Source organism: Phalangium opilio, unplaced genomic scaffold, assembly GCF_054372755.1.
Source record: "Phalangium opilio isolate 3A_F unplaced genomic scaffold, DU_Popi_V2 ptg000014l_1, whole genome shotgun sequence".
Lineage (NCBI taxonomy): Eukaryota > Metazoa > Arthropoda > Arachnida > Opiliones > Phalangiidae > Phalangium > Phalangium opilio.
The window spans coordinates 4,460,635-4,483,371 of NW_028324149.1; the positions used below are offsets into that span (position 1 = coordinate 4,460,635).

The window sequence follows — 22,737 nt, forward strand, 5'->3', positions numbered from 1 at the left end:
CACTGAGTTTGCAAAAATAGTGTCGCTTCTCCATAGCCAAGCTATCAAAAATTCGGAAAATTTATTGGTCAAACTGTCCAGTGACCCCCTTAGTTTTTAAAAAAATTATTGGACATTTTAAAATTTTATTGGACATGTCCAGTGTCCTGTGCTTATTTCCGGCCCTGGTCAAGACCAGAATAATACAAAAATATCTTTTTAAAAGTAGAAAAACATAATTTTAAATGTTTTTGTTCTTTAAAAATGGGGAATTTTGATTTTTAATGGTCAAAAAATAGTTATCGAGTCTAAATATATGATTTTAGTAACGATATCGTCCAAGTTTTCCCAACTGGCTTCAACCCTGGCAGCGTTTTTTCACGGCCAACTTAGATCATCTCCTACAGACGACGGAGGAGATGATCTATGTTGGCCGTGGTTTTTTAAACCAACATATCAAAAATAAAAGTTTTTATAGGATAAATTTACGAGTTATAGGTTTTTATAAAACCATCTGGGAATTATAGGTACTTTGCGAGCCCTGTCGTACTTTGGGAGAAACTAGCTCACCTTCTCTGGTATCGATTGATTTCAATGCTTTTGAATTAAAATGGATTAAATAGCGCGCAAAGTACTAACGAATTCCTAATTAACGCGGCCTTAGACTCTACAATCAATTCAATTCATGATAAACGAAAGAGAAAAAATTACCCGCCAGCAAGATGGCGCGCTCTGATTCATCAAACTTAATCAATAATTATGGTATGCAATGTTCTCATTTGTCTCATCCCTGTGTATCTAACCCCTGTATATATTAATATATACCAGAAGGGGATAATATCCTCTTAATGCTTTAGTTATGTAACGTCATTCTTCCCAGGCTCACCCTTTTAGTTTGCTTTCCCGCTCATCAAACTACAAATGGGCATCGCACCGTAAGGTGAATTCTATAGATGTTTGGCACTAAATACCCAGCAATCATCCCACAAACCTCGTCTTGACGTGGGACAAAAATGCACAAGCGCGTCTTACCAAATATTTAAACGCTAATAGAGTAATGATGAGGGAACTATTTATCGTGTATGTGATTCGGATTAGTAACCTTGCTCTAAATGATCCGATGTTGGGAAGAGTGACGTTACACTTACCCAGCTTTGTGGTACACTTCTCTCGAAGAGAAGTATTATATACTTCTGTATATACTTATTCTCTCATTCTCAACAATATGTATTGATTCTTGGTATGGATGACCATGTAGTAAGAAACCGTAGGCCTATATCTAAGTTGTTAATAAATACAAGTTATATTTGATTATAATTGAGTCAACCTATCATTATTAAGGTTCGGGTATTAAACATACGGGATACTGTAGGTCTGACATTCATATATGGACTGAACACTGTCGGAATATTTTGGAGTTAATAAAAAAAATGGAGGATATTTTCCAACCCAGTTTTTACACACACAAACAGCCACACACAAAATCATCCCATAAGCTTACGTTTTCTTTATTATATAACAAAGCCCCGCTGTTATTTCACCTGTCCATAGCCCCCTCGATCCGCGCTCACGAACTATAGTATACCCCGAGCAGCTCGCGTCATATTGCGCGTGATAGAGTGGGCTATGGCCTGTCCTATCTCAACAGACAGACATACATAAATACCACCATCCCATAAGCCGCATTTTGTAATTACGTAACAAAGGCTTAGATAAAAAAGGACGCGTTTAAAACCCTAGTTGCCCAAACCATTTTTTCTCTCGGAGAAATTAAATAAAATCCAATTAACTAAAGAACATTTAATTGAAACATACATTAATGGCGTTTTGCGCGAAAATATTTCAACCGTAATGATAAAGCTTTGATTAAATAACAGCATCAGTTAACTTAAGGTGTTATTCTTTAACAAACTCGGGATTTGTTGAAACGGAGTTTATTTGGCGGGGATTTTTATTGTAATAAATTTAAATAACAAGGGTTATTTGCCCAAAAACAAATGGAGGATTTTTCTCGTCGGGTTCATTTAGAGATCGTTTTGCCTAAATATAACAAATCTAGCGTCAATTTCAAATCAGCCGCGCGCGCAAAGCCATACATTTAAACGAATTATATAAGTAATAATATTTGTGTTTATTTCGGCTTTCCTTTCATCTTGGCGAATAATTCGAGGCATCTTGCATAAGATAACCTATAGTCTGTCAAACGAAAGAAGAGCCCTGAGAAATTTGTCCAAATTGGTGTCGCCACCATCGACCCCATAGCACTTTATCAACTTGTTTTGTTTTGTCAATAGTTGTCTGTAATATAGTCTGCTATAAACAGATAGGCTTAATCGCAATAGAACCAATACATTTTGCAATATATATTTAATATGTTTATGTTTCATGGTTTTTTACGATCATCGAGTATTAAAGAATATAAAACAAAATTAACGACAAGACACCAGTTTTATCTTTGTTAAATTAGCATTGCAATATATTTTAATGACATAAGTTAAAGTACTTGTCATATAGCAGACTATATTACAGACGACTATTGACAAAACATAACAAGTTGATAAAGTACTATGGGGTCGATGGTGGCGACACCAATTTGGACAAATTTCTCAGGGCTCTTCTTTCGTTTGACAGACTATAATAGGTGATTTACTAATCAACCTTAAGCCTTAGTTTGTGTAAAAAAAAACTAGCCATATCCAAGAAAGGCGGGGAAAGAACCCCGAGTCAGTTCAGTTCTAACGAAATACCCACCCTGACCCTTAAAACAAGTTGCCCCGGGTGTTTGAGCCCAGAAAGGTTTTTTTTTTTAGTATTAATCAACTAACTATTGAGCTAAGCCAGTTTTAGGCCTAACGGATTACCCTAACTAATAAATAAATTCTACAAAATTAAACTGAAGTATTCTAGTTAACCGTTACCTTTTAGGCCATTGTTCCTCCTTATCCGTTAATGGGACATAAACAACTCCCATTAAGGAAGTTCTTTTGACAGTTCCATCGGGAAGTTTGTCAATTTGATCCAGAGTTTGATTGTGACTTTTTACTCCCACTGGAATTATTAACCTTCCGCCTGGTTTTAGTTGATCAATTAGCTTAATTAGAAAAATAGATCGAGAATAACTTTTAAAAATATATCAGAGACTGAGAGCTTCCCTTTTTTTTTTTTTTTTTTGGCACAGGTTGGGACTGTGCAGATCCTATTTTTTCTTTTGTTTTTTTTTTTGGCACGGGTTTGGGACTTGGGATCTCCGACTTTTTTTTTGTTTTTTTTTTGGCACGGGTGGGTTTGGGACTTGGGATCTCCGACTTTTTTTTTTTTTTTTTTTGGCACGGGTGGGTTTGGGACTTGGGATCTCCGACTTTTTTTTTTTTTTTTTTTTGGCACGGGTGGGTTTGGGACTTGGGATCTCCGACTTTTTTTTTTTTTTTTTTTTGGCACGGGTGGGTTTGGGACTTGGGATCTCCGACTTTTTTTTGTTTTTGGCACAGGTTGGGACTTGGGAGATCCGTTTTTTTTCTTTTTTTTGGGGGGGGGCGAAGGTTACATTTTCAGCATGAGAATTCTAACAAAACAATGCGTCATACCGCTTGTGGTAACTCAGGCGCGGCTGCTCCAACATGAATAGCGTCATAAGGCGCGTCTTCCGGATAACCTAATCTCCCATCACCCACTATTGATGACAAATTGAAACACTCACAATTGTTAGTTAGTTTTTTTTTTTGACAATTTAGTCAAAATCATACCAATCATTTTAAGCTGTTTCGATTTGAGTAGATTACTATGATTCTTTTGTATATTAGAAATAGATGAACTGACTAATTCTGGGATATGATCAATTCCTACAGCCATTCCTCGTTCACCAACCTATTTCAAAAGTTCCAAAAACAGGGCTATTCAAGGTCTGGTGGCTACTTTCCCTGACCTTTCAGTTTCTTTCCCCCGATTTTCTTGCCCTATTGGTTTTATTCCCAGATTTTTCAAGTATAAATTTTTGGCCTATTTTAACACCCCCCCCCCCATCACCATTATTTTTGACCTATTTTCATATTTCAACTCTGATCATTATTCAAGAAATATCTTTAAAATTACCATAATGGCCATACAGGTTGTTAAATACCCGCTCCCAGATCCAACATCTAAAGCTTTAGCACCTTCGTACAAATGCTCACTTAGCAATTCCAGAGCATGTGCGTGCTGATTAAAAAGTAAGTAAAGGTAATTAAGGTAATGAGAATGGTATAACGTAGCTCTTAAACGCGCGTACCATATGAGGAGCGCTTATGGTGACTGCGTAACCAATAGGTTGGGGTGAATCCATATAGGCATTACTTTCGGAAAAATCGCCTCTATCAACAGCACTCATGGCTTGTTCTACCCTGGAGCATTTAATTATCCCATTTTCTAATAATTTTATTTAATTATTAAGTTCAAATAGCGAAAAGATCCCCAATATTAACTAAAATCTCCTACTTTTCAAGTTTTGAACCAGCTCCAAATTATTCCTTCCGTGTGAACGCCAAGCCATTGATGAAACTGTACTTACTATTGTTGCGGTTAAAAATACCGAGAGAATTGTTTTAGTATTGAAAGGAGGATCAATTGAAATTGTTATCATAGGAATCCAACTTCAAAATTAAAACGACATCCAGTCTCCAGAATGTCTAAAAAATTAAAAATCCACAATTTAAAAAACTATCACAAGTTAAGCCTTGGCTAATTGGCTTTAGCCCATTTCTAGTAGCAACTTACTAACAGTTCTCGCACTAATAATTATAATAAAATTATGTTAAAAACTAACAAAACATTATACTCACATTTTATTTGCTTTAAAAATCTATTTGTTAATTTGTAATTCTATAAACTAAAAGTTAATTGTCAAAATTTTACACTTCGCAGTTGGCAAACTAGAGCCGGTGTATCTTTTTTTTTTTTTTTTTATTTTTTAAAACTATGGTGCTTATTACGTCCGTGGCCAGGAAATAGGTATTTTAGGGTTTGCTCATGGGTCGTGACAAAGGGAAAGAGGGATTTGGAGCAAATCAAAACTCGGGAGAGTGGGCAAGACACCGACGAGATTTATTTATTTATTTATTTATTTATTTATCAAACACTGTTCGTGAAGCCAGCAGAGTGGCTTATGTACGAACATCGGATACAAAGTGAGATGTAAGAACAAGTTAATTAATGAATATAGGGCTAAGAAACAGTGTAGTATAATGAATGAGATTAAGTAGACTAACAGTATAAAAATAATAGGAACATAAGGGAATGGAATAAACGTTAGTATGAGGGAATAATCAGAACAAAAAAAAATTAAAAAAGTAAAAATTGAACTAGTCGAGGAAAGAGCGAAAATGGTCCGAGAGTTTGCGCCGGAAAGTGGCTTTATTGGTTAGGGTAACAATGTCCTCTGGCAAAGAATTCCAATCGTTTATGACTGTGCACGTGAAATGGGATTGGCGGAAGGAAGTACGGGCTCTAGGCTTAACTAACTTTTGGGAGTGGCCCCGGGTACGCGAATCGGAATGGCGGGTGAAAAAGACAGAGAAATCCAAATCAAGTTTAAGGTGGAAGAAATCGTGAACTAAACAGAGATTATTAATACGGTGTCGCGTGGAGACAGGGTCAATGGCGAGAAGGGACAGGCGGGTAGGGGCTGGCTTTTTACAAACGTTACTAGTGAGTTTGGTGAAGGCGTTTTGAGCTTTCTGTAAGACCTGTAGGTCAGTGGAGGTTTGAGGCATCCAAATAGGGGAACAATAGTCAATTATGGGGAGCGCGAGGGAGTTATATAGGGTTGCGACCAATTTGGGAGACCGAAAGTGTAAATTGCGGCGAATTAGACCAGTCAGGCTACGGAGTCGCTTTGCAACCTTGTTAGAGTGTGCAGTAGATTTGAGGAGGGGATCAATTAGGACCCCGAGGTCTCGTTCACAATTAGTGGTGGGGATGCAGTGTCCGTTGATGGTGTAATTGAAGAGCGGGTTACGCCGGCCGAGATGCAAAACGGCACACTTCGCGACATTAAAAGTGAGGCCATGGGCTAAACCCCATGCAACGACAGCGTCAAGGTCGTGTTGAAGGGCAAGACAATCAACCGAGTCGCGGATGGGATGGTAAAGTTTGGCGTCATCAGCGAATAAGATGATGGTTGAGGCAGTAACCGCAGATGGCATGGAATTAATCAAGACATTAAAAAGGAGAGGACCGAGGATAGAGCCCTGGGGAACCCCCTTATCGATTCGTGCCCAGGCGGACGCATGACCCTGGAGTATAACGCGTTGGGTTCGGGCAGTGAGGTAGTTCGCGAGCCACGCGTGCGCGAAACTAGTAATACCGGCAGTACGAAGCGCTGAGAGGAGGGCTGCGTGGGGAATCGAGTCAAACGCCTTACTAAAGTCCAAATATAAGATATCAACGGAGGAACCATCGTCTAGCCATTGGGTCCAGTCATTAGTGGCACACAGTAAGTTTGTAAGGCAAGAACGGCGGGGGAGGAAACCATGCTGGGCGGGGGTGAAGAAGGAGGTACGATCGAGGAAGGATTTTAACTGTTCATGGACCAATTGTTCACATATTTTGGAAGCTTGGTTAAGGGAACTAGTGGGGCGATAATTAGATGGGTCTGTTCTGGAGCCCTTTTTGTGTATGGGGGTCAAATTTGCTTCTTTCCACGCCGTAGGAACACGACTCGTGGAAAAAGAATTCGTAATAAGGAGATAAATGGGAAGGGACAACGTGGACACGAGTTGCCGCAAAAGGTTTGGATGGATACCGTCGGAACCCGGGGATTTGTAAATATTCAATTTGGAGAGGAGTCGCGTAATGTCGCAAGGGTCACACACGAAAGAGTTGAGGGTATGAGGAGGGGCAATAGGTATTGGGGGGACCGGTAAGCTAGGGCAGGCTAAGGACTGAACCGTAGAGGCAAAATAGTCGTTAAGAACGGTAGCAGCTTCGGGAACTGTAGTTGTGCGAGAACCATCAGGATAAGTTAGTTGGAGGAGCTTGAAGCGACATTTGCGGAAGCTATTTATTTGGGAGTAGAAGGACTTAGGGTTGTTATGAATAAGCCGTTTTTATTTTCTGAAACTTTATTCGCCCAAGGGCTCTGAGTCTTGGCTAGAGGTGGCAAAGGATGACACTTAACCTTTAACCGTCCGTTAACAGAGTAGCACCACACCCAGTATGGAGTTAAGTGAAATGAGCCCCTGCACCACGGCCAAAAAAAAAATTGAATAAAAAAAAAAAGGAAATGGGCAGAGCCACAGATTTGTCATGTGTGAGAGCATTAATCATGATTTATGAATAGTTATATCGTACGAATACCATATTTTACAGCCCGTGGCAATAGGTAAGATCAAAATGATTTTATATAAACATTCCGAGTCAGATTTATGGTATATTTTGACTGCAAACCTATTCTTAACGTCGTCAGGTCGGGGATAGGTTTGAGGTCTTGGTTATGGTTAGTACTAGATAGGCGCAATGTTAATGGTGCGATTTAACCACCAGAAAATCATGGCGGAGGAAGAGGGGCACTATTGGGATCGGAAACAAGACTTTACATTCCATTTTGACGATTCTGACGAAGATTGCGTAGAGATAACGCCCGTTAATATCGAAAGAATAGAGTCGGAAAAACAACAAATATCCACAAAGTCCGTGGCCAGCTCTTACCAGCTGGTTAACAAACCCACCGTCGTTATTGACAGCGATTATTGTTCCAAAATAAAGAACTTTAAAGACATTGTTTCCATTCCCGATCACGAAAAGCGCGATATTAATATTACCCTTAGCCCTAGGGAAACGATTGAAAACTTGGTATTGGGAAAACCCTACGTTTTCGAACGATACAAAGGCTTATCTCAAAAGAAAGAGTTACTGACCGAGGCCATTAGATGGTGCGACGGTAACGCCATCATGGCCGTATTAATATTCCTACAAAAAACACTCAGTGGCTCCCTCTTCCATAAGCTATTGTTAGATAAACCCGTCGCCTTAAATCATTATTTAAAGTACTTAAAAATCCATCGCGAACGCGATAAATTAAACGACATCTTAGAAATGTTAGGCCTCACTGAGGACGCCGTTATGTTCTATTATAAAGGTATCGCGGTTAATAGCCACGCGGAAACCAAGCTAAATAAGCTTCGCAAATTTCGGGACGCTCATTTGAAGCACAATACGCGCTTAGAATTCCTTGGCGGTTACGTTCAGGAGCAAATAACTCTCTTGGAATGTCAACTGCCGATAGAGGACGCCGATAGCCTAACGGAAAAAGATGGGCGCAATCTAATTTTCCAATCGGTCCCGCGTAGTTCGATCCCCGATAAATCCGTCATCGATACGCTTTACTATTGCTGCCTGTATCACTTTTATTTGGACGAGAATCAATTCGCGAGTCCCTTATTTATACGTAGAGTTCATCAACTAACGGAGAAGCAATTCGTCTGGACGGCGTTAAGGGCCTTTACGCGCTTGCAATTATGGAAAGATATCGATAAATTATTTCAATCAAAATCGTGGCTGGGCAAAAACACGGTCAAGTCCGTTATCGGCTTCGATAAGGTCGTCACGATACTTCACAAAGCGAACGCGCCCTTGGAAATGATTAGCCGCTACATGATCTTAATCGAATCGGCCGAAAAACGGTTAGGGTTAGCGAGAAAATTCGGTTACCAGCATATCGCGATCGATACCCTCGTATCGATGCGCGATCGATTCGCCTTAGACGCTTATCGTAAAGAACTCACGCCGAATTCAAGAGAGTATCTTTACGCCTTGGAAGCTTTGAAGTCGTCCAGTATAAAATGGAAGAAATAATTTAATTTGTTCTCCTCTCTATTGATTGATTGATTGTTAATTGTAATTAAATCTAATGAGTGATACGCGCGATTGAGAAATGATTGCTTATTAAAATGATGTAATGAAACGTATTTCCGTTTTTTTTTCTTCATACTTTTCAATAATTCAGATTAATATTGATCGGGGACAAATGGCTGTCGTCGTCAAACAGGAGCCATCCGATGACTTGGATTTGGAGGAGAAGTGAGTATAGTATGACGCGCCAATATCGCCCCCCAACTCTTATTAAACTGGAAACCCGCGCCTTGACAGTTCTTGCGGCGTTCTATAAGTATTACTGGTCACGAAAGCGACGCGTTGACAGTTTTCGCGTCTTTCTATATTATAACTAGTCAACAAAAAGGCGCGTTGACAGTTCTCGCGTCGTTCTACAAGTCTTAAGAGCGCGTTGACAGTTCTCGCGTCGTTCTACAAGTCTTAAGAGCGCGTTGACAGTTCTCGCGTCGTTCTATAAGTCTTTAACAGCGCGTTGACTGTTCTTTCGTCGTTCTACAAGTCTTAAGAGCGCGTTGACTGTTCTTTCGTCGTTCTACAAGTCTTAAGAGCGCGTTGACAGTTCTCGCATCGTTCTATAAGTTTTAACTTCGCGTTGACAGTTCTGGCGTCGTTATATAAGCAAGCATTACCGGTCACGAAAACGAGGCGTCGTTCTCCTGACTGGTACAACGCTTATAATATAAATGTCGTATTTAAGCAATTGAAATTATTTTTCAGGATAATATTAGTGTGTTCGGAAAATGCGAATGGCGCGTCGGACGCCATATTTCAAAAAGCCTTCCCTCAAACGAGCGCCAGTCAACGAGTTACCGCCATAAACAGATTGCTATCGCGGGGAAAATTAGAAGTATTGAAGCAAGGCAAAACCTTTCTGTACAGAGTCAAAGATCCCGAAGCCGCCAAGTAAAAGTCTACAGAAATATAAACGCAAAAAGTACACTTCATTAACAACGACATGTAAACTGAGATGCAAACTACCCTCCGCTCAACCGCCTACGGGTACTGACAAATCATAGTGTAATGCTATTCCTATGGAGGGGGTTGTTTGTTTACGTTTTGCATAATTCCTCGGCCCCTGTTCGTCGTAGCCCTACGTTTTTAGTATGGCTGGATGGGGGACAAATTGGACTATAACACACTCAAAGGACATCCCCGTATCTCTAGTAGAAACAGAGTTATAGGCCTCCTAAGTTTATTGCTAAAAATCAAAAGTAACCTAATAACAATAAGTGAGACGCTAACATAAGTTGACGACGATATTGAGGTAGCCTCAAGTTTAAACTATCCTTGTATGGGGAGCAAAGAGGACTAAAAGATATCCAAAGGAGATCCCCGTAGCTCCAATAGAACAAGAGTTACGAGCCTCCAAAGTTAAGAGTAAAGTTAATCCTATGGAGGGGGGGTATGCTTATGAACATTTTGCTTAATTACTCGGCCCCTGTTTGACGCAAATTTCCCTGAATTTTATTAAAAATTCTAGATTCCCCTGAGTTTTCCCTAAGGTTTTTGTCAACTATCTATTTCCCAGGTTTGTATGAACCCTGGGCTTGTTCCCTGTGCCACGGGTCGGGGTCGACACTATTCTGGGGGGTAAAGGAGGCTGGGCTTCTCATATTACAACACGGGGCGCGTGAAACTTCCAACGAAGTGTACTTTTCGGTTCTTATATCTATATACTTTTGGTAAGGGGCGCTCGCTTGTATTGATTGTAGGAGCGTTAAGGGTGCGGACAACGAAGAACGATTGGTGTACAAGATCATTGAGGAGGCGGGAAATAAAGGGATATGGATCCGGGACATTCGCTTTAAGAGTAACCTGCTCTTAACTCAAGTAAACAAGATACTTAAAAACCTGGAGAGCAAGAAATACATCAAAGCCGTCAAGTCGGTTTCCGCTTCCAAGAAAAAGGTCTACATGGTCTTTAATTTGGAACCCGATTGTTCCGTGACGGGAGGGGCGTGGTACAGCGACCAAGGCTTTGATTCCGAATTCGTCGAAGTTCTTAATCATCAATGTTACCGCTTTTTAAACCAAAAAGTATTTACCCCCCCCCCGCTCTTTGCCCGCGTCAGTACGCGCCTGCGCGCTACATGTATTCATTTTTTCTAGCTCGATATGGCCAAGGACGCCACCAATGACCCGACTGCCTGTCGAAATACGTCTTATTCCTCGTCGGAACACATTTTAAAATTCATAAATGATCTAGGAATTAGTAAGGCAAGTCCAAATTCCACCGCACACACACGTGACTTTTGGCCTATTCTTACATTTTCCCACACTATTTGGCCCCTAACTTTTCAAGGGTATTTTTAAAATGCCCGAATTTTAAGTGACATTTCTGGCCTATTCTTAAAGTTCCCCTACTTTACCATGCAATATTTCGTCTATTTTTTAATTTCCCGACTTTCCCCCCCCCCGAACTATTTGGCCTAATTTTCAATTCCCGACTTTCCCCCCCCCCGAACTATTTGGCCTAATTTTCAATTCCCCGACTTTCCCCCCCGAACTATTTGGTCTACTTTTCAATTCCCCGACTTTTCCAAGCAACAATTGGCCAATTTTGCAATTCCCCGACTTTCCCCCGAACTATTTGGCCTAATTTTTAATTCCCCGACTTTCCCCCGAACTATTTGGCCTAATTTTTAATTCCTCGTCTTCCCCCCCCCCCGAACTATTTGGCCTAATTTTTAATTTCCCGGCTTTCCCCCGAACTATTTGGCCTAATTTTTAATTCCTCGTCTTCCCCCCCGAACTATTTGGCCTAATTTTTAATTCCTCGTCTTCCCCCCCCCCCGAACTATTTGGCCTAATTTTTAATTCCTCGTCTTCCCCCCCCCCGAACTATTTGGCCTAATTTTTAATTCCCCGACTTTCCCCTGAACTATTTGGCCTAATTTTCAATTCCCCGACTCGCCCTTGAACTATTTGGCCTAATTTTTAATTTCCCGACTTTCCCCCGAACTATTTGGCCTAATTTTTAATTTCCCGACTTTCCCCCGAACTATTTGGCCTAATTTTTAATTCCTCGTCTTCCCCCCCCCGAACTATTTGGCCTAATTTTTAATTCCTCGTCTTTCCCCCGAACTATTTGGCCTAATTTTTAATTCCCCGACTCTCCGCTGAACTATTGGCCTATTTTTTAATTCCCCGAATTTTCAAAGAAACAATTGGCCTACTTTACAATTCCTCGTCTTTCCCCCCAAACTGTTTGGCCTAATTTGAATTCCCCGACTTCCCCCGAACTATTTGGCCTAATTTTTAATTCCCCGTCTTTTCAAAGAAACCATTGGCCTACTTTTCAATTCCGCGACTTTGGGTCGCTGTTATAATGGCGTCACACTCGTTACGTATCTTATTTTAGGTTCAATTATCGGTGGAAGACATCGAAGTTATCCTGAACACGTTAATTTACGACGGTAAAGTGGAAAAAAGCATCGTTCCCTCGGCGGACGGAACGCAAAAGAACTTGTACAGAGTAATGGAGGCTTTAATCGAAAGTTGCGCTCTCATGAGAATGCCCTGCGGCGTCTGTCCTGTAAGAACACTTCACCCCCAAAAGGCTTAATTAGTACTTATAATTACAAAATGCCAATTAATAATGATTAATTTGTTTTTAGATTTCGAATGATTGTGGCCAAGGGGTCGAAATATCGCCTTCAACTTGCCAGTACATGAAAGATTGGTACGATTACTGACTGATTGGTGCAAAAAATTGAAATTTTCTCGTTAAGTACTCGATCGAGTTGAAATGTTAATTAAAATATTAATTTGGAATTCTTAATAAAACATTTAAAACTAAGGAATTATTAATTATTTTTGTTACCGCGTCCGCTAACGTTGATTGGTATCACAGACAGATTAAAAAGAAAGTACCAATTTCGTTACTTGTTTTTGTTCTTACAAGGCGGCAATATGCGTATTGCCGTCAAATAATTCGACGTAGCTGGAATTGTATTCCTGAATTCTGCCCCGCAAGATATTTGCACCCAAAAACGGCGAAAGTTGGTTCAAGCATTGACTTGCGGCGCTCGAAGTCAAGGCGTTGTCGCAGCTCTAAAAATACGCCCCCAATTTCAGTCCATTACGCTCGTTTAGTCAATAGCATTCAATTTTGGTAGATTTTTCAATATATTACTGGGCCTAAATTTTGTCTATTTTTAATCGCGTTAATATGCCTAATTTTAGCCTACTATTCAACGCATTAATAGGCCTAACTTTCGCCTACTATTCAACGTATTAATAGGCCTAACTTTAGCTTACTATTCAACGCGTTAATAGGCCTAACTTTCGCCTACTATTCAACGCGTTAATAGGCCTAACTTTCGCCTACTATTCAACGTATTAATAGGCCTAAATTTTGTCTATTTTTAAACGCATTAATAGGCCTAAATTTTGCCTATTTTTAAACGCATTAATAGGCCTAAATTTTGTCTACTATTCAACGTATTACTAGGCCTAAATTTTGTCTACTATTCAACGTATTACTAGGCCTAAATTTTGTCTATTTTTAAACGCATTAATAGGCCTAAATTTTGTCTATTTTTAAACGCATTAATAGGCCTAATTTTAGCCTACTATTCAACGTATTAATAGGCCTAACTTTAGTCTACTATTCAACGTATTAATAGGCCTAAATTTAGTCTACTATTCAACGTATTAATAGGCCTAACTTTCGCCTACTATTCAACGCATTAACAGGCCTAAATTTAGTCTATTTTTTAAAACGAACCGAGGCGTACCAAACTGTAGAATAATACATCAAAAAAGAGTTCCAAATGTTGTTTAAATTCCCTTTTGCCAATTCCTTTAGCGATGTTAGGAAGCTAAAGTGCGAGTGAAAAAGTTAAAAGTATTATTTCAACGCAATTAACGAACTTAATATTAATTAATATAATTTTACCCTTTTGCAAAGTGTCTCTAATAAGCATAAATGATGCGCGTAATGCTTTTTTTGGCAAGCTTTAGCGATTAAGGGCAGATAAGCTTCCATTTTCTTGGCCACTCGCGGCAATTGCGCTAATTCCGCCACTAAATGCAAACATCTTAAAGACAAAAGTAATTGCTGCCTAACTGGCTTCCCCTAAGTCATATCCGTTGTTATTATTATTATAAATTACCCGTCTGCGAATTCCCACGGTTCGGGGTCTTTCTTGAACTTGTGATCGGAGCACCCTCCACCTCGGCCCAGTTTAGGCGCCAGTGATCCGCACGAATACATCTTGTTTAATAAAATACGTATTGAAATCACCCGATATTTACGATACATTTTTAATTAAACTCGAACTATTTGACCTATTTTTAGAATACCCGAATGTTTGGCCTATTTTTGGATGAATAGGTTTTTAACGACAATTCATTGGCCTATTTTTGGATGAATAGGTTTTTAACGACAATTTATTGGCCTATTTTTGGATGAATAGGTTTTTAACGACAATTTATTGGCCTATTTTTTGATGAATAGGTTTTTAACGATAATTTTTTAACCTATTTTTAACTTCCCAGACTTTCAAAGGAGAATTTTCGGTCTATTTTTAAATTCCCACATTTTTAAATGAGACTTTTTGGCCTATTTTTAAACTACCAGACTTTCAAAGGAGGAATTTTGGCCTACTTTTAAATTCCCACACTTTCAAATGGATTTTTTTGGCCTATTTTTAAATTCCCAGACTTTAAAATGAGTAATTATTGGTCTATTTTTAAATTCCCCGAATATTTGACCTATTTTTAAATTCCCAGACCTTAAAATGAGTATTGATTGGTCTATTTTTAAATTCCCCGAATATTTGGCCTATTTTAAATGATCTTACTTGTTTATTGGTGTGAAGGCCCTCGTCATTATCCCTTAATTTCTTGGCCAAACTGAATGTGGCGGGTCCTTTATCGAGTTTCCCGTACTTTTCCGATTCGCTCGGTTGTAGGTCAACCCCTTCCAGACCCGATTTAATAACGCCGTTTAAAATATCCATCGCTTCGTCACCTTTGAAGGGGGGTCAAGATATAACAGATATCAGACTGGTGCCTGGGTGGGGGGGGCTCAATTCCTAGGCTGAAGGAAGAAGGGTTTACCATATGCCGTAACAACATTGGCCAAGGATCCAGCGGCGCCTTGTCGAACCGAAGGAATACAATCTTTCAAGTTCTCAATGAAAAGTGGGTAAAGTTTCTTCATGATTTCTCTGGAAATGTTTCCAAGTCAAAATTGATCCCGTTTTATTATATTCAGGGTTGCCACAATTTCTCCACTTTGGAACCAAATATTTTGGTCTATTTTTAAATTTCCTCACTTTCCAATGTCGCGTTAATTTTGACCTACTTTTAAATTCCCTAACTTCTCAATGATATTTTTGGATTATTTTCAAATTCCCCACTCGCGCCTGCCCTGACCCTCAGGGTTCATACCACTTTTGGAAATCAAATTTTCCCGAGGTTTCCAGGTTTTTCCCCACATACTTCCCTGAATTTTCCAGAGTTACGAGCCTCCAAAGTTTAGTGTAATGCTATTCCTATGGAGGGGGGTATGTTTGTTTACGTTTTGCTTAATTACTCGGCCCCTGTTTGTCGTAGCGCTAAGTTTTTAGTATGGTTGGATTGGGGACAAATTGGACTATAACGTACTCAAAGGACATCCCCCTATCTCTAGTAGAAATAGAGTTACGAGCCTGCAAAGTTTATTTTCAAAAATCAAAAGTAACCTAATAACAATAAGTGAGACCCTAACATAAGTTGACGAGGATATTGAGGTAGTCTCAAGCTTAAAGTATCCTTGTATGGGGAGCATAGAGGACTATAACATATCCAAAGGAGATCCCCGTATCTCTAGTAGAACAAGAGTTATGGGCCTTTAAAGTTCAGTGTTAAAATCATAAGTAACATAATAACAATAAGTGAGACGATACCATAAGTTGACGAACATTTTCCTTAATTACTCGGATCCTGTTGTTCGTAGCCCTAAGTTTTTAGTATGGTTGGATGGGGGACAAATATGACTATTACATAATCAAAGGACATCCCCTTATCTCTAGTAGAACCAGAGTTACGAGCCTCCAAAGTTAATGTAATGCTATTCCTACGGAGGGGGGGTTGTTTGTGAACGCTTTGCTTAATTACTCCGCCCCTGTTTATCGTAGCCCTGAGTTTGACGCAAATTACCCTGATTTCCCTGAATTTTACTCAAATAAAAATTCGAAATTTCCCTGAATTTTCCCTGAGGTTTTTGTCAACTATTTATTTCCCTGATTTTTACAGGTTTGTATGAACCCTGCCTGTTTAGTCTTTGTCGGCCTATTTTCAAATTCCCCGACTCGCATCGGCCCTCGCTTTTTTAGTCTTTATTGGCCTATTTTTCCGAGCGTGGCATCCCTGATAGTGATAATGATAGGAAACCAACCTGGACTCATCCGGATAACACAAGACAAAATTCCCGGACGCGAGACAAGCGGCTACAAATTGAAAAAAGAAGAACCCCCAAGTATCGTTTAAATTCCTTCGTCAACTTGCTCGATAAGCTTAAAAATGGATTACCATCTCTAACTGGCCAACTATCGTCCTGGAAACAAACGAGTAGCGTTTCCAATAAGGCCGGAACGTACGGTTGAACCACTTCCGGTTCGATTTTGGAAGCCAGTTCGGTGATGCAAGCGCAGGCCGCTTCGCGTACCGCGTGGTTATTGGCGTTCGTTTGCGAGATATAATAATTAACGACGTGTTTGATATGTTTCTGAACCAGTTCCCTTCCTTCGGTTTTGGCGATGCGCCTCCACGTTTCTTGGGAGTAGATCCGAACTCCGTCGGCCACGTAATAGCGGTTCAAACACATTTGGGGTAATATTTCTGGGTAGAAAACTTGGCGTTCTTCTTCGTTTTGAAACGATAGTAAGAATTTCCGGGTCGCTTCCGAGGCCGCTAATCGGACCTGACTCCAATTATCCGTTAAACCTACGGCTAATTTCTTAGCTACATCGTGGCCGTAACGCTCCGCCGTAAATGGGTTGCAAGGCTCGTTTTGACGCTCACTTTTGTGAACTGAAGAAAATTACGAGTAAAGCTAATTAGAAAATTATTTCTTTTTTCGTCTAGAACTAATTTATTTTATCCTAAAAATAATTTATTTTATCCTAAAAATAATTTATTTTATCCTAAAAATAATTTATTTTATCCTAAAAATAATTTATTTTATCCTAAAAATAATTTATTTTATCCTAAAAATAATTTATTTTATCCTAAAAATAATTTATTTTATCCTAAAAATAATTTATTTTATCCTAAAAATAATTTATTTTATCCTAAAAATAATTTATTTTATCCTAAAAATAATTTATTCCGTCCTAAAAATAATTTATTCCGTCCTAAAAATAATTTATTTTATCCTAAAAATAATTTATTTTATCCTAAAAATAATTTATTTTATCCTAAAAATAATTTATTCCGTTCTAAAAATAATTTATTCCGTCCTAAAAATAATTTATTCCGTCCTAAAAATAATTTATTCCGTCCTAAAAATAATTTATTCCGTCCTAAAAATAATTTATTCCGTCCTAAAAATAATTTATTCCGTCCTAAAAATAATTTATTCCGTCCTAAAAATAATTTATTCCGTCCTAAAAATTATTTATTCCGTCCTAAAAATTATTAATTTTGGCTTAAAAAATAATTTTATTTTGCGAAAAATTAATTTAATTGAGGGTCCCCCAGATAACGCAACAAGGGCGAAAATAATTTGGCATTACTCCGTGTGGTTTCCAATGTGCTAAGGTTGTACAGTACAACACCCAACAACGATCGAAGGCGATACGGTGGCTCGCGTACAATAATATAAAGTTACGAAGAGTGGCACCACGTAAACTTGAGAAATGGCTGCCGGGGATGCAGTGACCACGACACTATAAGGTGCCATTTCTAGTTTAGCATACATTTTCTCTCTTTCCATAGAAAATCAACACAATCAGAAATAAACCCTCTAAGCCTAACCCCAACTAATGGCCCCTCCTCCCCCCCTCCCAGCCGGGGAAGGCTTTCTATACTCGCGGCAAACTGGTTCCGAAGTCGTCGTAAAACGAGTGGCTCAGGGACAATATATACACTCATACGGGACAAGAAAACAACGCGAACAATTCCTCATTCCCAGGACGAGTTTAAAATGATTCTACCCTTCTACAAACTCTTAGAAAATACGTTTCACAACTACTCCTTTCAGAACGCGAGCTTTATACCGAACTTCAAACCGTGCGTTATACTAAATAGCTAAAAAACCGGTTATCAGCCCATAACTCCGCTGGTTATTATTGCATAACCACCACACGGGGTAAAAACCGCGTTCTAAATATATAATTCTGGCTAGGGATTAAAAAGCACGTGTAGTCCCCTGTACAATCCATGGAATCACGTGCAATACACTAACTAGCTAACTAACTAACTAACTAACTAACTAAAACCAGTCCATAACTCTGTTGGTTATTATTACATAAGCACCACACGGAGTAAAAACCGCGTTCTGAATATATAATTCTGGCTAGGGATTAAAAGAGCACGTACTACACGATTCTTCTCCCTGAGCGGCGGAAGTGCCGCAACTGACCAAGGAGCCGATTACGTAGCAACTCGTTTCTCGAACGAACCGATTGGTGTGCGTCATAGCTTGGAAAAGCAGTTCCAGCAACGTTGAATTTATATAAGGACGGAAATTAATTCCACACCCATCAACCATCGCTTGAAAACACCTTCAAATTGGGAGATTATTCGAGTAACAAACGTTCAAAATGATGACGTCGTCAGTGGTCAATAATAGACCCGATAAAAATATTCGCCTGCTACTAGTTGTTTTTACCGCAATACCAGGGATATTAGACGTTTTAAGAGGGATTGGAAGGGAGAGGGAAATTGTGGGAGCCTTATAGGGGCGGTAGGAACGTCTACCGCCGGAATTCTAGTGGTTTGGTGGTACCATTCAAGGCCGAAACCAGGATGTTACGGGGAGGGGGGGATGCGAAATCTGAGAAAAATAGGGGCGCCAATCGTGGAACGGCTTGGGTCAGGTGAGATGCGACAAAAAGGGGGAGGAATACGACTTCAATTTGTCCTTGAAACGGGGGGGGGGGAACAAATAAGAGGAGGCGCGTTTGCGTTTTAGACTGCCGTTAGAATGATAACCGTCTGCCGCTGGCGCGTCAGAATGTGCAGGCTCGAGCCGCTCATCCCTCTTAAAACATTCAATATGCCCGTGTAGTCCTTCATGAATGGTCAGAATTTGTGGGAAACTTAATAACGTTATGCCTAGTTGGCGTCAAAAACAACGCGTTGCCAGATATTTTTCAACCTTTTCAGATCAGACAGGGAAATAAGGGTTGACGTATTTGTCTGGTTGTGAGGCGCTATCAAGGATGATGGGGGAGGATGGATAATCTGAGAGAAATAGGCGTGCTAAGTTGGGTGGGACGCCACAAAAAGGGGGAGGGGAGGAATAGTCGGACTCAATTGTAATTGGTTCGTCTGTAGCCCTTCTCAACCAATTACAATTGAGTCTGACTATTCCTCCCCTCCCCCTTTTTGTGGCGTCCCACCCAACTTAGCGCGTTTGTTTCTCTCAGATTACCCATCCTTTGCCCCATCATCCTTGGAGCTGTAGGCCGGCGTGTCCGAGGTTTAGCCTCTATTTTGAAACTGATAACTTAAATAACAATATAAAAGACGCTAAGCCTAAGCTGCATTGTTGATAACTACAAGGACTCAACTACAAGCATACAAGAACTAAAAATAATGCACCATTTTTTTTCCTCCAAGTTCAAGGATTTTAAGTAGAGCCGAGAATAAGATGAACCGAACTGACCTCAATTCCATAATCCAGAACTACTGAGGGACAAACAACTTACAGGCGAATTTTATTTTTATCGGTCTATTGTTCAATACTTCATGCTTGTTTCTAAACACTTCCATCCAGCAGTGTCGTGAAAAATTTGTTTCTTGTCTATACTGCCTCTCTATATGCATGGAAATAAATAGAGAAGCGACACTCAGTGTTCATTTGAAATAGATCTAGGCATAGTCTTGGGGGGGGGGGGCGACTGTCTTTACCCTTATTATTGTTCCTCCAAAGTGTTCTCGAAATTTTTCCGGTTCCTCCGTCAAAACTTCCTTACGCGCTTCTCGTTCCAAATTTTCTTCTATCTGCGAAAGAACGTAACCGCTGCAACGTTCGTAAATAACGGACCCGTATACTTCGCAAAGCACACCCAAAAGTTCACCTGTAACGTAAATATCGACTTAATTGTGGTTTAAAATTAAACAAATTGCAATATTTTTTACCAGCCGCGAGTCTAACACGGACTTCTTCGTCGGTTAAATTCTTTAGACACAAAGCGACCAGTTCCTCGTCAAAGGCGTCACTTGAAATGCCTCTTTTGGTGTGGTATTGTTCTTTCCTCAGGTCAAAAGGGCAATACAAAGCTTTCATACCCAGAAAACATCCGTGTTTCGTTTCCCACGGTGACCCTTCTTGATCTATGGCCTCTTTAAGTTTTTCTCTAAACAAGGCGATTTTTGTCTCTTCGGCGGTGACAACGAATTTTTGGATTTCCGTAATTCCTTTGTCGCGTTCTAACTTTTTAGGATCGCGCAACTGTTCCATTAATTTTTCAATATTTACGTCGATCGAATCATTGTCGGCTACCCATTCCATTATTTCCGCCATTTTTAATAGTTATCAATTAAATTAATGACAGAAATTTAGTTTATAAGTGAAAATAAGACGAACTGTCAAAACTGACACCTGTCAAGTTGTCACTAAACTCGCGGCTCTAGCAGACAGCTTTTGAAAAGTCCGGGAATCAGGGACCACTAAACTGGGATAAGACACTTCTTAGAGCTGGATAGGAGCTAATGTAAAGCTCGAGATACTTTTTGACTATTGAAAATGTGGTACGAAATTAACCACACCTAATACTTAATACACGGCGCCACAAAAACTTGGTTTAAACTCTATAATTGCACCGACAGTCTGATAATTTATATCCCATTACGAGCTGTATCTGGGTCGGAGTCAGAATTTCGTATACTACTAAAACAGACATACATACGCGCATAGAGATACATAGTATTCTAATGTCTATGCATACGCAAAATATCTAGCACCACGTACCGAGTTAATTATTCTCCGAAAGTCCGGAACGTAGCCTTTGTTTTTTAACTAGTTCCTCAAGGTACTTTACAGTTCGTCTTCATCGAGGCACGTAGTTACTCTGATATACAAACGGACAGACACACAACACAACGCAATCAGTCTATAATATACATCGCGAACGCGAGACGTGTACGTAAAAACGCTTTGATAGGTAGGGTTAGCGAAGACAAGTACCTTGTCGAAAAGTTAGTGAGCTGAAGCCTGAAAGGAAAAAATTAAAAATGGACGAAAACGATGCGGAATGGGAGATGGAATTACCAACTGAAGCCGAAATGAAAATTATTAGAGCTAAAAGAGAGCGAAATGATAAAATTTCACTAACTGTAAGTTACCCCATAAGGTTTGCACTCTGACCCTGAGTGGTGGGTGAGCCTAGCCACCCTGACCCCGATGGACGCTTCTAACTCTATTCCTCCCGCATTTAGATGGGTGAATACCTACTTAAAGGTTACAAAATGCTCAATTCTAACTGCAATACTTGCGACACAATCTTGATGGAAGACAAACGAGGGAATCTCTATTGCATAGCGTGCTCGGAGATTGACTGTACCGAAAGCGCCAAGGATGACCCAACGTTGAGCGAAATGGCGGCAAGACGTAAAGCCCAGGAATCTCAATTCGCCAATAACAACGCGGCGGCGGCAACATCTTCTAAAAGGGATTTAGAAACGGAGGAAAACGGGGGGATGTCGGGACGTTTTGGCTTTCCAACAACCGGTACGACCCAGAGCACCCCGAGCATGGCTAAGAATGTCCGACAAGGAGCGTTGTTAACATCGTCGTCGTCCACGAGTAGACCTTGTCTGCCGTCACTCGGTGGGGCCACAGCCGCCTTAAGAGAAGACCGGCGGCTTCAGGCACCCCAACAACAAACCCCCTCTGAACAACAAGATAAACCGACGGAAGACGCTAATATGTACGACGTGGCGTTAGAATCACCAGATACGAGTGCTGAACAGACACCACCCGCATTCTCAATGACGCAACAGGAGCTGATATTGCGAGATAAAATTGATTGGGCTTGCAGGTTAATTAAAAACTCGAAGAATACTCAGAGATGTATCGAACTTAGTAATCTTATAAAATCCTGCGCCGAATCCCTAGCCGCCATTCAAGCTCTCTCGAAAATTAACGCCGTAACGAGACCCAAGGAGTGCTAATTCATTTTCTATGTTTTTTAATATTAACGGTTACCCTGTCTGTTTACCAAATTTGGAATTTCACGCAATGTTTTCATGAAAATAAAATAAATCGTAACCCGAAACTCAGTTCATTTACTTTATCCGTCGACAATACAACCAGAAAACAACAAATCTCAAACGTAGAACCATTACTTTCCATGGCCCTACCTTTTTGGAACACCCTGTATAATATTAATGTTAAACGAAAAAGAAATGGCCTATAACCTGGTTTTATTTAAAAAACTGGAAAATTACATTTTGTTTCGAATAGAAATAGTCAATTATATATGTTTAGTTTTCTCCAACTTGGCAATTTGTGTCCAATGAAAATATACAGTTGCCGATACCGCTATAGCATAACAGAAAGACGGCTACTAAAAAGACGATACTGCATATTGTGCACGGTTTTCGTTCTAAGAAAAATCCAGTCAAATATAGAACCATAAACATGACGTGATTCTGAAGCAACGCCGCGTTTATTGGCTTTGGTATCAGCAGAACCGGGATTAACCATTGTAAACAATACATGATCTCGGACTC

General features: G+C 39.9%; 6 protein-coding genes across 8 annotated transcripts; 3 read left to right on the forward strand and 3 right to left on the reverse strand.

Annotated features, from left to right (window-relative positions):
* Positions 1-1,764: 1,764 nt before the first annotated feature.
* Positions 1,765-4,953, reverse strand: Pcmt (Protein-L-isoaspartate (D-aspartate) O-methyltransferase). Of its 3 annotated transcripts, none has more exons than XM_089865504.1 (8): positions 4,794-4,953; positions 4,450-4,640; positions 4,244-4,380; positions 4,069-4,173; positions 3,723-3,843; positions 3,564-3,649; positions 2,898-3,070; positions 1,765-2,019 (listed from the first exon to the last, which is right to left on the reverse strand). In XM_089865504.1, exons 2-8 carry the CDS (start codon positions 4,592-4,594, stop codon positions 2,004-2,006), a joined length of 783 nt encoding a protein of 260 aa, XP_089721630.1. In that variant the 5' UTR covers positions 4,595-4,640; positions 4,794-4,953; the 3' UTR covers positions 1,765-2,003. The 3 variants fall into 3 exon arrangements, with proteins under 3 accessions (XP_089721630.1, XP_089721629.1, XP_089721631.1); XM_089865503.1 differs by having other exon boundaries at positions 1,765-2,168; XM_089865505.1 differs by lacking the exon at positions 1,765-2,019 and having other exon boundaries at positions 2,598-3,070.
* Positions 4,954-7,195: 2,242 nt separating this feature from the next.
* Vps16B (Vacuolar protein sorting 16B) lies at positions 7,196-8,918 on the forward strand. The gene is made up of 2 exons (XM_089865498.1): positions 7,196-7,333; positions 7,495-8,918. Exon 2 carries the CDS (start codon positions 7,501-7,503, stop codon positions 8,803-8,805), a length of 1,305 nt encoding a protein of 434 aa, XP_089721624.1. The 5' UTR covers positions 7,196-7,333; positions 7,495-7,500; the 3' UTR covers positions 8,806-8,918.
* Polr3F (RNA polymerase III subunit F) lies at positions 7,208-12,643 on the forward strand. Its single transcript, XM_089865501.1, has 7 exons — positions 7,208-7,333; positions 8,957-9,030; positions 9,562-9,747; positions 10,557-10,881; positions 10,954-11,061; positions 12,206-12,379; positions 12,462-12,643. Exons 2-7 carry the CDS (start codon positions 8,978-8,980, stop codon positions 12,537-12,539), a joined length of 924 nt encoding a protein of 307 aa, XP_089721627.1. The 5' UTR covers positions 7,208-7,333; positions 8,957-8,977; the 3' UTR covers positions 12,540-12,643.
* On the reverse strand, positions 12,437-20,842 carry LOC149705254 (uncharacterized). Its single transcript, XM_089865494.1, has 12 exons — positions 20,143-20,842; positions 19,912-20,081; positions 19,747-19,817; positions 18,376-18,560; positions 16,366-16,866; positions 16,232-16,283; positions 14,911-15,020; positions 14,652-14,821; positions 13,962-14,062; positions 13,745-13,886; positions 13,584-13,667; positions 12,437-12,897 (listed from the first exon to the last, which is right to left on the reverse strand). The coding sequence occupies exons 1-12, from the start codon at positions 20,525-20,527 to the stop codon at positions 12,742-12,744; spliced, it is 2,127 nt and encodes a 708-aa protein (XP_089721620.1). The 5' UTR covers positions 20,528-20,842; the 3' UTR covers positions 12,437-12,741.
* Positions 20,843-21,090: 248 nt separating this feature from the next.
* Positions 21,091-22,280, forward strand: LOC149705255 (uncharacterized). The gene is made up of 2 exons (XM_089865502.1): positions 21,091-21,339; positions 21,442-22,280. Exons 1-2 carry the CDS (start codon positions 21,238-21,240, stop codon positions 22,174-22,176), a joined length of 837 nt encoding a protein of 278 aa, XP_089721628.1. The 5' UTR covers positions 21,091-21,237; the 3' UTR covers positions 22,177-22,280.
* A 131-nt stretch (positions 22,281-22,411) lies between these two features.
* On the reverse strand, positions 22,412-22,725 carry bc10 (BLCAP apoptosis inducing factor bc10). The gene has a single exon (XM_089865506.1). It carries the CDS (start codon positions 22,723-22,725, stop codon positions 22,489-22,491), a length of 237 nt encoding a protein of 78 aa, XP_089721632.1. The 3' UTR covers positions 22,412-22,488.
* Positions 22,726-22,737: the final 12 nt, after the last annotated feature.